Genomic DNA, 14,701 nt, shown 5'->3' on the forward strand with positions numbered 1-14,701 from the left:
ACCTATCAAAAGTGTTGCGATAAAGCCCAACAAGTCCAGAATGCCAATGTGTAGCTTCATCTTCTTCATCCATAGAAGCTCTCCGACGGTGAATCCGATCACTACCACAGCGCACCCAAACCCGCCCAAAACGTACACCAGCCTATTCTCGGCCACTTGCTCTAATGTGGCACTCGTGCATTCACACATCACGTTGAGAATGGTAAACAACAGATCGACCTTCAACCATGTCAAAAATTTGATAACCCGAAGCAAAATACTGGTGGGAGAGAGAGAGAGAGAGAGAGAGAGAGAGAGAGGGTTCTGATGAGAGGAGAGAGAGGGTTGGGAACTTGAGAGTTAATAAATTGTTTTGCTTGCAATAAAGACGGTGGATTGAAGTGGTTAGGTATTATTCCTAGAGTGGAAATGGTGTAAAATGCGTTGTCTAAAAATGTCAAAGCCAAAGCCGTTGGGGATGAAATCTTCCAATCAGGATCAATACTGATGTCGAAGGGGTAATGCGGTGGTGTCGGCGGAGACTGGTTCGGTGTCCGGGCCTCAGAGTGAGGGTGGGACGGCGGGCCACTGGAACTTGGGGCCGGCAAGGCGGTGGATCATGCCGACGTCAGCACAAAAGCCAAATACACAATGTAGATCGCCCCAAAAATGATCATGCCGATGCAAATATGACCAAAGGTACTCATGAACAGGTGATGTAGCATAGACGGTGAGTTCCCCGGCGGTGGCGGAACAACCAGTACACAACAACAACACTGAGGAATGGGGGGAGGTGGTGAACAAGCGGTCACCAGCATGTTCGGAAACGGCGGCAACAAGGGCCGTACTTTTTTTGTACCCGTGCTTTAATCGTTCCCGTGCTTTTTTTTTGTCTGTGCTTTTTTCGTGCCTGTGCTTTTTCCATGCCATTGCTGTGCCTGTGACATGCTTTTCAAAATAACATACCCACGTAAAAGTGAACCATAAACATAACTCCCTCGATTGAAACAATAAACATAGTTGTTGCTACCACTAGATAAAATAAAATACACGCTTGCAATTTCATGAAGAACATGTAGAAGAGGCATTTTTCTAGTAATGTTATACTCCCCCGCCCAAAATAAGTATTTGGTTCGCAAAATGAGAACTTAAAAATAGGAGTAACACAAAATTTTCCAAGAAAAATTCAAATTTCTTTCAACAATTTACTAGAAGATATCCATGAATTCTTTTAATTTATAAAAAAAAATCAATTTTTTTCCTTGTAGAAAAATGTATTATTTTTAAGTTCTTGTTTTTAGGACCGGACGCTTATTTTGAAACGGAGGGAGTAGTTTATCTTCATTTTGGATTAGGATTTATAATGAAACATATATATCTAGTGTAAACTATAACACTATTTTTACCTAAAAAGAAACCCAATTACCCACTGTAGCGAGTTAAATCTCCTTCTTATTATCAATGCTTTCCCCGTAACTTAACTCTCCGTCTCCCGAAGACTAGTCCGAAGAATAATACCGAGGAGCCCCACACTGTCGTGACGATTGGGTTGGCTAAATCCAGAAGTGTTAATAGTCAGTGAATCATGTACCATTGGTTTATCAGAATCTGATGTGGCTTGATCGTTCACCATGTAGAATATCCACTCTCCAACCTCTCGTGGAGCATATTTTAGAGATTCTATGGGAATGCTCACATGATTGCCATCCTTGTGGAGGGAAAGTTTGGGGGTGGCATAGATTGGGCATTTAAAGAGAGTTTTTGTGGGGTGAATCTCCTGGCACACTTTCAAGGGTAAGTAGTGGGTGTTTTTTTTGCAATACATGATAAATTTGTGGGTGCAGAATTTTCAGATTATTTTGTAGTAAGCAAATAATAGTGCAAAGATCAAAGAAAATACCGACAAGTTGATTGGAGATGATCTATGGAGACAAACAAAAAGAAGCTCATCTATTTGTTGAATATCAACTTGAAGATCAGAAGAAGATGTAACTTGTGAAAGTGCTGCGATAAAGCCCAACAAGTCTAGAATGCCAATGTGTAGCTTCATATTCTTCATCCATAGAAGCTCTCCGAAGATGTAATTTGAGGTACCGGGTAGTGTGCAATACATTCCTAGCTAAATTTCTTTGCAAAGAGTATTCTTTGATTCTCTCATATTTGTACTCATTTGATGTCTAAGCTTGTTGATTCAGTTATTGTTACTTCTTGTTTTCTGACAAAGAAAGTATTTGGCTGAAAGCCATGGAACAAATTGGTACATGTTTAAGCCCACCGGGTCACAGAGTTATGAAAGATGTATGATGGACTGCACCACGGGGAGTCCAGTATGTTTATGGGGCCCATGTGCCCAATACAAAGTTTTGACCTGGATAGTGCTTGGCATGTTATCGAAATGAGCCGGGTATGAGGCTATAAATGAAAAGTATTCAGAATGATCCTACTTGATTTGTTATCCTCGTTTATTGAGCATATTCTTATTGCTAGCCATGTTATTGTCCTCGTATTGCATATACTACCCGGGCGTTTTATATTTTTCAGGTGCAGAGAAAGTTAGTGGGGACCCGAGTTAAAGTATTTGAAGGATTAAGTTTTATAGAGATTGTTTAGAAAACCTGTATTATTTTGGAGGTTTTTAGGCCCACCATGTATATTTATCTTGAAGACTTGTAATTATTGGATATGTACTTATTTTGAGGCAATGTAAAAATTCGGGTCGTCACAGTACAATAACACTTTCTCTGCACCTGTAAAACTTAATCCTTCAAATACTTCAACTCGGGTCCCCACTAACTTTCTCTGCACCTGAAAAATATAAAACGCCCGGGTAGTATATGCAATACGAGGACAATAACATGGTTAGCAATAAGAATATGCTCAATAAACGAGAATAACAAATCAAGTAGGATCATTCTGAATGCTTTTCATTTGTAGCCTTGTACCCGGCTCATTTCGATAACATGCCAAGCACTACCCAGGTCAAAACTCTGTATTGGGCACATGGGCCCCATAAACATACTGGACTCCCCGTGGGGCAGTCCATCGTACATCTTTCATAACTTTGTGACCCGGTGGGCTTAAACATGTACCAATTTGTTCCATGGCTTTCAGCCAAATACTTTCTCTGTCACGAAACAAGAAGTGACAATAACTGAATCAACAAACTTAGACATCAAATGAGTACAAATATGAGAGAATTAAAGAATACTCTTTGCAAAGAGATTTAGCTAGGAATGTATTGCACACTACCCGGTACCTCAAATTATAATAACGGCTGTTGGATATGTGAATTACTGGACCAAAAAACCATAACTTTAAGTAATCTCAACGCAACTCCATCTCCACTGTCAGATGAGTCCTCCTAAATGGTGAAGAACAAGCCCAATAAGAACTTAATCCTTCAAATTGGGCATTCAACTCGGGTCCCCACTAATTGGGGGTGAATGCCCAAAGAATAAGAACATAGTTTGGGGGTGGCACAAATTGGGCATTCAAAGAGTTTTTGTAGGGTGAATCTCCTGGCATACTTTAAAGGTAAGTATTGGGTGCTTTCTTTGCAACACATGACAAATTTGTGGGTGCAGGATTTTCAGATTATTTTGTAGTAAGCAGATAATAGTGCAAAGATTAGGGGAAAAGACCGAGAAGTTGATCGAAGATGATCTATGGAGACAAGCAAATACAACTTGAAGATCAGAAGATGTAACTTGTCAAAAGTGTTGTGATAAAGCCCAAAAAGTCTAGAATGCCAATGTGTAGCTTCATCTTCTTCATCCATAGAAGCTCTCCGACGGTGAATCCGATCACTACCACAGCGCACCCAAACCCGCCCAAAACGTACACCAGCCTATTCTCGGCCACTTGTTCTAATGCAGTACTCGCGCATTCACACATCACGTTGAGAATGGTAAACACCAGATCGACCTTCAACCATGTCAAAAATTTGATAACCCAAAGAAAAATACTGGTCGGAGGGTGATTGAAGAGTAGCACCATGGTCGGAGAGAGAGAGAGAGAGAGAGAGAGAGAGAGAGAGAGAGAGAGAGAGAGAGAGAGAGAGAGAGAGAGAGAGAGAGAATGTGAATAAGGGTTCTGATGAGAGGAGAGAGAGGGTTGGGAACTCGAGAGTTAATAAATTGTTTTGCTTGCCATAAAGATGGTGGACTGAAGTGGTTAGGTATTATTCCTAGGGTGGAAGTGGAGTGTAAAAAAATGTCAAAGCCAAAGCCGTTGGGGATGAAATCTTCCAAACCAGGATCAATACCAATGTCGAAGGGGTAATGCAGTGGTGTCAGCGGAGACTAGTTCGGTGTTCGGGCCTCAGAGTGAGGATGGGATGGCGGGCCACTGGAACGTGGGGACTGGCGAGGCGGTGGATCACGCCGACATCAGCAAAAAGCCAAATACACAATGTAGATCGCCCCAGAATTGATCACGCCGATGCAAATATGACCAAAGGTACTCACGAACAGGCGATGTAGCATGGACGGTGCGTTCCCCAGTAGTGGCGGAGCAACTAGTACACAACAACACTGAGGAATGGGGGGAGGTGGTGAACAAGCGGTTACTGGCATGTCTGGAAACAGCGGCAACAAGGACCATACTTTTTTTGTACCCGTGCTTTAATCGGTCCCGTGCTTTTTTCGTGTAAATTCCAACACCAGATCAACCTTCAACCATGTCAAAAATTGATAAACTGAAGAAAAATACTGGCTGGAGGGTGATTGAAGAGTTGTGCCATGGCTAGAGAGAGAGAGTATGTGAATGGGGGTTCTAATAAGAGGGAGAGAGAGAGGTGGAAACCTGAGAGTTAACAAATTGTTTTGCTTGCAATAAAGACGGTGGACTGAAGTGGTTAGGTAGAATTCATAGAAGTGGAAATGGAGTGTAAAATGCATTGTCCAAAAATGGCAAAGCCAAAGCCGTTAGGGATGAAATCTCCCAAACAAGGATCAGTACCGATGTCGAACGGGTAATGCAATGGTGTTAACGGAGACTGATCCGTTGTCTAGGCCTCGGAGTGAGGGTGGGACGGCGGGCCTTTGGAACTTGGGGGCCGGCGAGGCGGTGGGTTACGCCGACATCAGCAAAAAGCCGAATACACAATGTAGATCGCCCCCGAAACAATCACGCCGATGCAAATGCGACCAAAGTTACTCACGAACAGGTGATGTAGCATGGACGGTGAGTTCCCCGACGGTGGCGGAGTAACCAGTACACAACAACAATACTGAGGAATGAGGGGGAGGTGGAGAACAAGTGGTCACCGGCATGTTCGGAAACAACGGCAACAAGGGCCATACTTTTTATTGTACCCGTGCTTTTATCGTGCCTGTGCTTTTTCCGTGCTTTTTTGTGTCTGTGCTTTTTCTGTGCCGTTGCCGTGCCCGTGACACGCTTTTCAAAAGAACATATCAACCATACCCACCTAAAGGTGAACCCAAAAATTTCCCAAAATGATAAGTCCGACCGAAGGTACTCAAGAACACGCGCTGTAGCATGGGCGATGAGTCCCCCGGCAGCAGCGAAGCAACCAGTGCACAACAGTAGCAGTGCAGAATGGGCGGGGGTGGTGGAGAACAAGAGGCCGTCACCGGCACGTCCGAAACCGACGGCAACAACAAAGGCTGTGGTGAGGAAATAGTGGGTGGTGGTGTACTCAACAAGAAGGTCATGTCTGGTGGTGAGGAGAGTGTGGGTGGGGAGGAGATCATGAGATGGCGGACTCTACATTGAGCCAGAGAAGGGAAAAAAACAAGGAGAACAAGTAGAACTACCAACATTGTGCTACACCGGTGGTAGTTCCTCAACCGTGCACCGTGCACCGTTGTCAACGACCTGTAGTTCCTCAGCCGGTGCTCCCCCCTGATGCTGAACCCGGTCACGCACAACCCGTCGTCGAGCACGTCCAGTCGCTCGGATCTGGTTCGGAGATGATGTTGACCTCGCGCGTGGACTCGGGGCTCATTTCAAAGCCCTCTCCCATGGCGCAGCTCTTGATGAAGTGCCTAGAGAGAGAGAGAGAGAGAGAGAGAGAGAGAGAGAGAGAGAGAGAGAGAGAGAGAGAGAGAGAGAGATTAAAATGTTCTATCTCAATGTTAACATCACTTTAACTTACCCAAAAAATGTTAACATCGGTAACGTCCACTGCGTAGAGCTCATCGATTACTACAAGTGTATGAAAAATTAACTCGATCAAATATCATTAAGTGCCTCATCGGAACATAAATAACTTGAAAAAAATGGATTCACTCCTAATAGATACGAAACACTGGATCAAAACCACTGAATCCATTCTCATTGGTTAAGTAGGGTCAGCTCACCCCATGGATTCACTCCTAATGGATACGCCACATGTGGAAGAGTGGGGTCAGCTCACCCGGCCCATGGGGGAAAGAGTTAGTGTTATCATGTTAATACTCCAAGTTTTCTCATTGGTTAAGTAGTTAATAATTGGCACCATTAAGAATATGTATATGGCCCCAATCCATGAGACAACACCACCTAATCAATTTTTCCTCTGGAATGCATTCCTGAACTCCACTTGGGATATGCACAGCAGCCAGTGCCTGCTCCGATATTTGGATTGCCCTAGTCCAATCTTATGTTTTGTTGCCCACATGCTTTTTAGTCATACAAAAAAAAAAAAAACCCATACAAGTTAAAAAAAAAAATTCAAAATTACATTGTTCTTTTAGCTTGAATAACATCAAAACGAATCAATATCAAAATGTAAACCTCCGGTTATAGTTCTTTATCAGTAGCACGATCTGATTCAAAGAAAAAAACTTCTCCTTGCGTTTTTCGAAGCAAAATTTTGAGTTATTGTACTTTACTTATCCAAAAACTCGAGCTCGTTCTGCTAACTTTTGATTTTTTAGCTGATATATGTGAGGAGAATGACCTATCTCGAAAAGCGTAAAAAGTTTAAAAAGTCCCAAAAAAGCGTAAAAAGTTAAAAAAAGTCCCAAATGCCCAAAATGCTCTTTGTGGAACAACACCTCATTTTTTATTGAAATCATAGCCAATCTCTTTAATCTCTCTTTCGAAACGATAGTTTGAAGGTAAAAATAAAAACCTTGTTAGCTCACTCGATTTATTTTAACTACGACTTTTTTTTAATCAAATGTAAGAACATATTAATTGTACATTATTGTTGTTGTGTTTGTTAAATCAAAAAATTTCAACAAAGTAATTTGATTTTCATAATATTGTGAATTGGGTGGAAAACAAAATGAGGTAAAATAAATGAAAAAGGGCGGTGGTGGGCCTGTGGATCGAACACTACTCCTCTGAAACATACTAGCTTGCATTGAGCCATTGACAACAACACCGAGAAAGCAGTTTACAATATCATGGGAAACTTTTTTAAATTTATATCTAAAATAATTTTTTTTTTGGTTGTCCCAACCCGAGGACTTGCGGGCTTACCCCGGGGTCGACCCTAACAGCAGCAGCTGGCAGACCATGATACGAAAGAAGTAGGAGTAACTTTAAAAACCTACTGTTCATGGATTGCATTTGGTAAAGAATCGACTGTAAATATCCTAATTTGAGAAAATCATGATTTGCTGCAATATTTGTTTAGGATTTGCATTCAATAAATTAAAACCACGGGCTTATATACTTTATGTTGTCAAGTATAACACATGATTTAGTTTGGAAACTACATGCTACTCGATCATTCATCTCATTTTGTTTGCTTTGTACGAAAAATCGTATCCTTTTTATCTTGAAAACAAACCCGTTCTTTTGAGAACTGCATGTGTCTTATTTCACTGTCTTAGGTAAATTCCATTTTTTTTTTGGTTTGGATCTAAGTCACGAGTTATATAACTCACGTGCGCGTGTGAGAGCAGGAGCACGAGTGTATAAAAATCCCAAACTACTAAACTTCGCGAAAGCGAGATTAGAGAGTGTTGACATAAAGAGTGTGAGCACAAAGCAAATTTCATCGTTTACTCTGTTTTTATCAATGATGAAAATATCAAAATAAAAATTTGTAGAAGCAGTCCATTTCTTGGAGTATTTCATAATTCCAATGGGCCAATGGCTACATTAATCATTCAGTTCCTAAATTAAACTGTTGACCATCCCAACTTCAAAATGGCACAAAGGCACATCTTTTTCTCCTTTTTAAAAAAAATTCAAATTGAGCATAAAAAAAAGTTTTTAGGAACAGGATCAATAGAGTGCCCGGGAAAAAAAAAAAAAAAAAAAAACAAAGATCACTAGAGATTCAGTAAACTTCCATGTATTTAACATTCCATTCCAAATATATATATATATATATACATACATATCGGGGTGGTTCCGTGGACAACTAATTAAACACCTAAAAAAACACCCCAACTCTCAATCTCATAGTTCCGATCAAATTTTTTATGATTCGAACCGTTCAATATGTACAGAATGTTATTTTAAAGGTGCCCGAGAGAAATTAGCAAAAATATGACCGGGAAGTGTTTGTTTTTAGCAGTTTTTAATTGAACCGTTCATCAAATCTAAGCAAAGTTGCTTAGATCAAGCCCTTCTCGGTCTTTTTTTTTCCGCTGATTTCTCACGGGTACCCTTAAAATCGCGTTCTGATCACATTGAGCGGCTCAGATCATCAAAATTTGATCGGAAACTATGAGGTGTTTTTTTGGGTGTTTCCGAAACCGCCCCGTGTGTGTGTATATATATATATATATACACACGGGGCGGTTCCGAGGATAGCTAATTAAGCACCTAAAAAAACACCTCATAGTTTCCGATCAAATTTTGATGATCGGAGCCGCTCAATGTGATCAGAACGCGATTTTAAAGGTACCCGTGAGAAATCAGCAAAAAAAATGACCGGGAAGGGCTTGATCCGAACAGTTTTGAACAGTTTTTTATTGAACGGTTCAAATAAAAATTGCTCAAATCAAACCTTTTTCTGTCATTTTTTTTGTTAATTTCTTGCGAGCACTCTTAAAATCACATTCTCCACACATTGAACGGTTCGGATTATAAAAATTTGATCGGGAACTATGAGATTGAGATTATGGGTGTTTTTTTAAGGTGTCTCTTGAACCGTCCCGATATATATATATATATGTATATATATGAAAATTTTAAAATTTAAAATTACTTGGATTAAATTTTAAAATTTAATTTTACTTGGATTACTAAGTATATGCTTAGCCCATTTTCATTTTCATTATTTAAATTTTCCAATGCTTTTATTTAATTTATCATAAAAGTAATACAAATAGATCCAAATAAAAGTTAATGTGGCAGGTACTATTAAAAATAAATATATAATAAATGGTTATTTAAAAGTAGGGGTGGCAAATTGAACTCAGACCCATTAACAAACCCAGACCCATCAACTAGAAAATAGACCCAACCCAACCCATTTATTAGTTGGGTAAGAATGGGTTCAAACCCAACTAACCCATTATTAATTGGGTCATAATTGGGCATTAATTGGGTCAACTTAAATGACCCAATGGGCAATGAAAGTAACCCACCAAATTCCATCTCTTAATTGGTCCCAAATTCCATCTCTCTCTCTCCCTCCCCCTGCCCCTCTCTCCCCCCCGCTCTCTCTCTCTCTCTCCCCCCTGCCCCCCCACCCCCCTCCCCTCTCTCTCTCTCTCTTTCCCCCCGCCCCTCTCTCTCTCTTTCTCTCTCCCCCCTCCCACCCCCCCCCCCCCCGGCTCTCTCTCTTTCCCCCCACAGGAGCATGGCCTTCTCCCTCTTTTATTCAATTGTTTTGTGCTACATCACACGGGTCCAAAAATATTTTGAATGGTCCGAATTAAAAATCAATTGTGACCGGTAACAATTATTTTGACCAGTCAAAATTGAAAACACATCTCATCCATTAATTGCACGAATGGACCCGTGAAATTGTGCTCCGCCGTGAATAAATTTCTCTCATGGTAGTCCCGCAAAGGGTTTGGATTAAAAAATTGACTTATTTTTTTGTCCTTATTCAATTTTTTTTTGCATTTTTTTTGTTTTGTGTCATATTTTTGTGACTTATTAATTTGTTTTGATGAGAGGAATCAGAAAAGTAAAAAAATTTGATCGAAATTTATAACTTTTTGAATAAAGACAAAAAAAAATCAATAAGACAAAAAAAATTACTTATTCTCGTCTTTTTGAAAAAAATTATGAGTTTCGATCATAATTTTTTTTTACTTTTCTAATTTTTTGATCATAATTTTTAGTTTATATATAATTGGGTTAATGGGCGGGTCGGGTTTGCTTTAAAATAAATGGGTCGGGTTGGGTATAGGTAATTAGACTCATAGTTAACGGGTCTAAATGGGTCAATGACCCATTAAAGACCCAACCCACTAACAACTTACCCAATTTGACCCAAACCCGCCCGTTTGCCACCCCTATTTAAAAGTAAGTTACTTAAAAGTAAATATATCTATAAGATAGTTTTTTCTTAATATTTAAAATTAAATTACTTAAATATATTTTTAATAAATGGTTATTTAAAAATAAATAAAATAAATACATTTATAATGTTATTTAGAAATTATGGAAAATATTTGTCAAATTTTTTACTTTTAGATAATTCTTCTAATTATATTATATCTTCATAACAAATTAAAATTATAAACTAGATTTATAATTGAACACCGTTTTTTAGGTTTTTCGCTACCCAATTCTTAGCAAAAAGGCAAAATATATGGTGTATATAGCTTAAAGTGGTGTGAATATATATATCCCCAAAATCTTCAAATTTTTTTGCCAAAAAATAGGGTACTTTTTTTTAAATTAATGGTAACTTGTTACCTGACCAACCAGTTGTTGTAAGTATTTCCTGTTTGTGTGGTAAGTTTTGCCTTATACGATGGTAAGTGTTGCCTATTTCTGTGATAAATAATCCTTCGTTTTTTTGGTTAAAAGTTCACAAAATCATCTCGTTTTTAATAAAACTACCTTACTTTTGATTTTTGATTTTGATCCAAGGGCTGTGATTTATCTATTTTTAATCCAATGATTTATATTCACTTGGAGTATGGTGCTCCCGAAACCGCTGGGAGCACCATAGCCGGAGCCCTAGTAATCGGTCCTGAAAGTGGGGATACCAAGTGAGATTCTAGTAAAAGTGAAGGGGTGCTTAGTATAATTAGCACCACCCGTGTAACCATAAGCTGAGCTCCACAAAAAATTCCCCTCTCTATCCTCCATGGCGACGCCGCTCTCTCACTCCTCCTCATTCCACCGGTTCCACTCTCTCTCCTCATTACCCACATCATCATCATCTTCATCTTCAACAACGCCTGTAATTCATTGCTCTCTCCCCTCCTTCGTCGCCTCTTTTATTCCGGTACAACTCCCAACGAAACCAGAAATTCCCTTCTTGTCCGCCTTTTCTTCTTTCAAAATCCTCCAACCGCCGATCCATATCCCTCTCCAACCAATTTTACTGTTCAGCGGCTTCGATAGGCCTGTGGACACTCAGACATTTCTCGCCACCATCAGCGTTTTGGCCGCCATTGCTCTCTCCCTCTTTTTGGGTCTCAAGGTACTGCTTGTTATTTTAGTTTTAGGATTTTTTTTAAGGGTCCAGCTAACATGAACCCATTGAGCGTGGGATAATACACTAAAGAGACAAAACAGTTATAACTCTAATATAACTTTTCACATATATCAATGCAGTTTGATGGATATCTATGCACTCTTTGTTAATATCAATATGCCTTTTTGCTATTGCCCAATAGGCTTTAGTTCACATTTTCCTTTTTTTATAATTAAGCTATTTGAGCCAACTTATGAGCACAGCGAAATTAATACTGGGGGATCAATTTTCCCGTCGGCTAACGGGCCCAATTGAAAGTCCAGGCAAAACTTGCATGGACCGGCCCAAGAGAGTTAGATATAACTTGGGAATTTTCGAACGTGGGAGCAAACTCCTAATTTTCAGGCCTTAAACGCCTTGGTGTTTATTTTAGTTGTTGTTTGGTTATAGAAATTGGTAAATTGGTCTTCTTTTTTCTTTTTTTTTTTGTGTGTTTCGTGTTCTGTGGTGAAAAATTGGTGTTTTTTGTTTGTTTGTAGGGTGACCCTGTTCCTTGTGAGAGGTGTGCTGGAAATGGTAATCTCTTTCTTCTTTGATTGGTGGTTTTATTTTTTAGTTAATGTATTTTTAGAGCATCTCCAACCCTTATACTTTACCCAAATTTGAGTAAAAGCTTCATTTGATATGAATGATTCCAATGGGCAAACCCAAATCTAATAAATTGAAGAAAAAGCTTCATTAATGGCATTGCTGTAAATAAAACTCAATTTGGTATAGGGTTGGGTATAGGAAACTAGGAGTGGTAGATGGTTGTGGGGGGTGCTGGGGGGCGGGTTGGTGGTGTTACTTGGATTTTGAGTTTGACCGTTTGAGTAAACAAAAGGGTAAGGAGTGGAGATGCTCTTATTTATCTTCAATCCTCACCCTGGATTTTACTAAAATTTTAAGTAAAAATCGAAAACTCTATTTAATATAAGTCAATCCAATAGACAAAACTCAAACAGCAAAAAAAAAAAAAAGGTACAAAACTCACGTTTGAATAATTGCTGTTTGCCAATTCTGAGGGGAAGGTATTATAGAAGTACAAAATTTGGTAAAAGATGGCGAGTGTCCTGATTGGGTTTGGATAATATTAGAGTGAATGAAACATGTCTAATTTGAAGTACTGTGTTAAACACTGTCGAGTGTGGATCTGAGTCATGGTTTGGGGATGGTTTTAAAGTGATTTCTCCTCAAATTTTCAGTTTGAAGGATAAGGGCTGGAGATGGCTTAAGGGAATGGTGACGAGATTTCAGACTTCTTTGATGCTTGCGCATTGAAAATAACCAGGAGAATGACGGAGAGTTTCATATGTATTAATGAACTTTGGCTTGCTCTTAGGCTATTCAAATGCCATATTTTAGTAACCTTGTCTAGGAGTAAACAAACAATTACAAGCCCCTAGATTTTGTAAAAAACTGGACCTACTCACTGTTGTACTCGGAAATCTTGATGCTCCTTAACTTTAACTTTATCCTTTCATCCCTTTTAAGGTTTGCGTAGTCTGAACATTAGTGACACCGACTGCTGCCTCCGTTTTGTAGTTAAAACTGAGTCTACCTGTGTGTCCCTCTTTTTATACGGTTGTACCAGTAACTAGTGATTATCTGAATGGATATCGAAGGAAACAGCAAATTACTGACAGTACTTTTTGCTAATGCGTAGGAGGGACTAAATGCGTCTTTTGTAATGATGGTAAGATGAAGGAAGAAACAGGAATGGTTGATTGCCGGGTGTGCAAGGGTGCAGGTATTTTCCGTTATCTTACCGCTTCAATGACCATTTTTTTCGTTTCCTTTTTTTCTAAAATCGTGTGAAATTGGAAGTGTTGCCATTGATCATTAAAGATCATCAAATTGTAATTCTACGGAGATTAACAGATAATCTCATACTATTGTACTCCGTAAGATAGTACTGATTTGTTATGTTTACTACAAATCTACGTCAATTCACATTTAAGCACATTGGAATAACTTTATTTCGCTTTTGAAATCCAGACTTACGTCGGGTCTGACACAGTTGAACCAAATGGATTTTAAAGTGTTTGCCTAATTAATAGTTGTGGTAAAGTTTAGACTTTGGAGTATATTGTTTGGTTCTGGAACCTGAACCTAATACCTTCTTTCGATCTTAAAGCTATTAGCTCGGTACCCTAAAAACCATAGTGATGTCCAGCAATTCATAGGTATATCTCATCTGTCTATTTTGTCCCTGCAGGATTGATACTTTGCAAGAAGTGTGCAGGTTCTGGATACTCGAGACGTCTTTGAGTTAGACGAGTAAATTTTGCATTGCTATGTGTTGATCCCCTGTATTTTTCAGCCCAGAAGATGGTTTACTGGAAGCTAATCCTTAGAAAGGGAAGATAGGGAAAGTAGATTCTTTTCTGTATATCCATGCTTTCTTTTGAGTTCTCATTTCTTCAATTACAACCATTTCAGTTCATCTTAGGGTTGCTTAATGTGATCCACTATTAAATGCCTCATGAGTCCAACTCTCTAGTTTGCTCTTACCTCCCAAGTGCTATCAATTATTGTGAGTCGGTGAGTATATATGCATATAATGTTTTGTCTTGACTTTAATAGGGCCTTGCTAGTGAACGATGCAATTGATTTTCCATAAATCAAAGTTTTGAGTTGTCCACGAGCTGACTCGGACGCTATGAATTATCGAAAAGATAAGTTATCCTAGTACTTGAATGGATTTTTTTTTCATGCATATGATTAATAGGGCTACCTAAATCAACAAAATATATTTTGTTTTCAATTTCACGAAAAAGATTGTTACACGGAAACTTGACAACTTAGTTATGTATGTTTTAGGCATAACTAATCGTGAGATTTAGATTTACTAGGTTGCACGTTCGAGGCGTGCGGATGATGCCTCCTGTGACTCGCAACCCTATTGGAATGGTTTTGACCCACTAGCCTTTTGTGGGGCGATAAAAACTCATGACTAATTGGTCCCTCCCAGGCTCATCGTGAGTTTGGAATTTTTGTTTCATTATCAGAAAAAATTGCTATAACTAGTCATCCATTCTTCCACCTTTTTACCGAGCAAAAAATTCATGACATTTGTGGTCGGAACTATTCCTTGTTTTTCCTTTATCAATAATATGAAGGTCTTTTCAGTTCATTTCGCTGAATAATGTGATCTTGCTAGTAAAGTAT

General features: G+C 39.1%; 1 protein-coding gene across 1 annotated transcript; it reads left to right on the forward strand.

Moving 5' to 3' along the window:
* Positions 1–11,088: 11,088 nt before the first annotated feature.
* LOC131307808 (protein SPA, chloroplastic) lies at positions 11,089–14,016 on the forward strand. The gene is made up of 4 exons (XM_058334540.1): positions 11,089–11,497; positions 12,031–12,067; positions 13,197–13,280; positions 13,749–14,016. Exons 1-4 carry the CDS (start codon positions 11,159–11,161, stop codon positions 13,799–13,801), a joined length of 513 nt encoding a protein of 170 aa, XP_058190523.1. The 5' UTR covers positions 11,089–11,158; the 3' UTR covers positions 13,802–14,016.
* The last annotated feature ends 685 nt before the right edge of the window (positions 14,017–14,701 follow it).

This window comes from Rhododendron vialii, chromosome 1a (assembly GCF_030253575.1).
Source record: "Rhododendron vialii isolate Sample 1 chromosome 1a, ASM3025357v1".
NCBI lineage: Eukaryota > Viridiplantae > Streptophyta > Magnoliopsida > Ericales > Ericaceae > Rhododendron > Rhododendron vialii.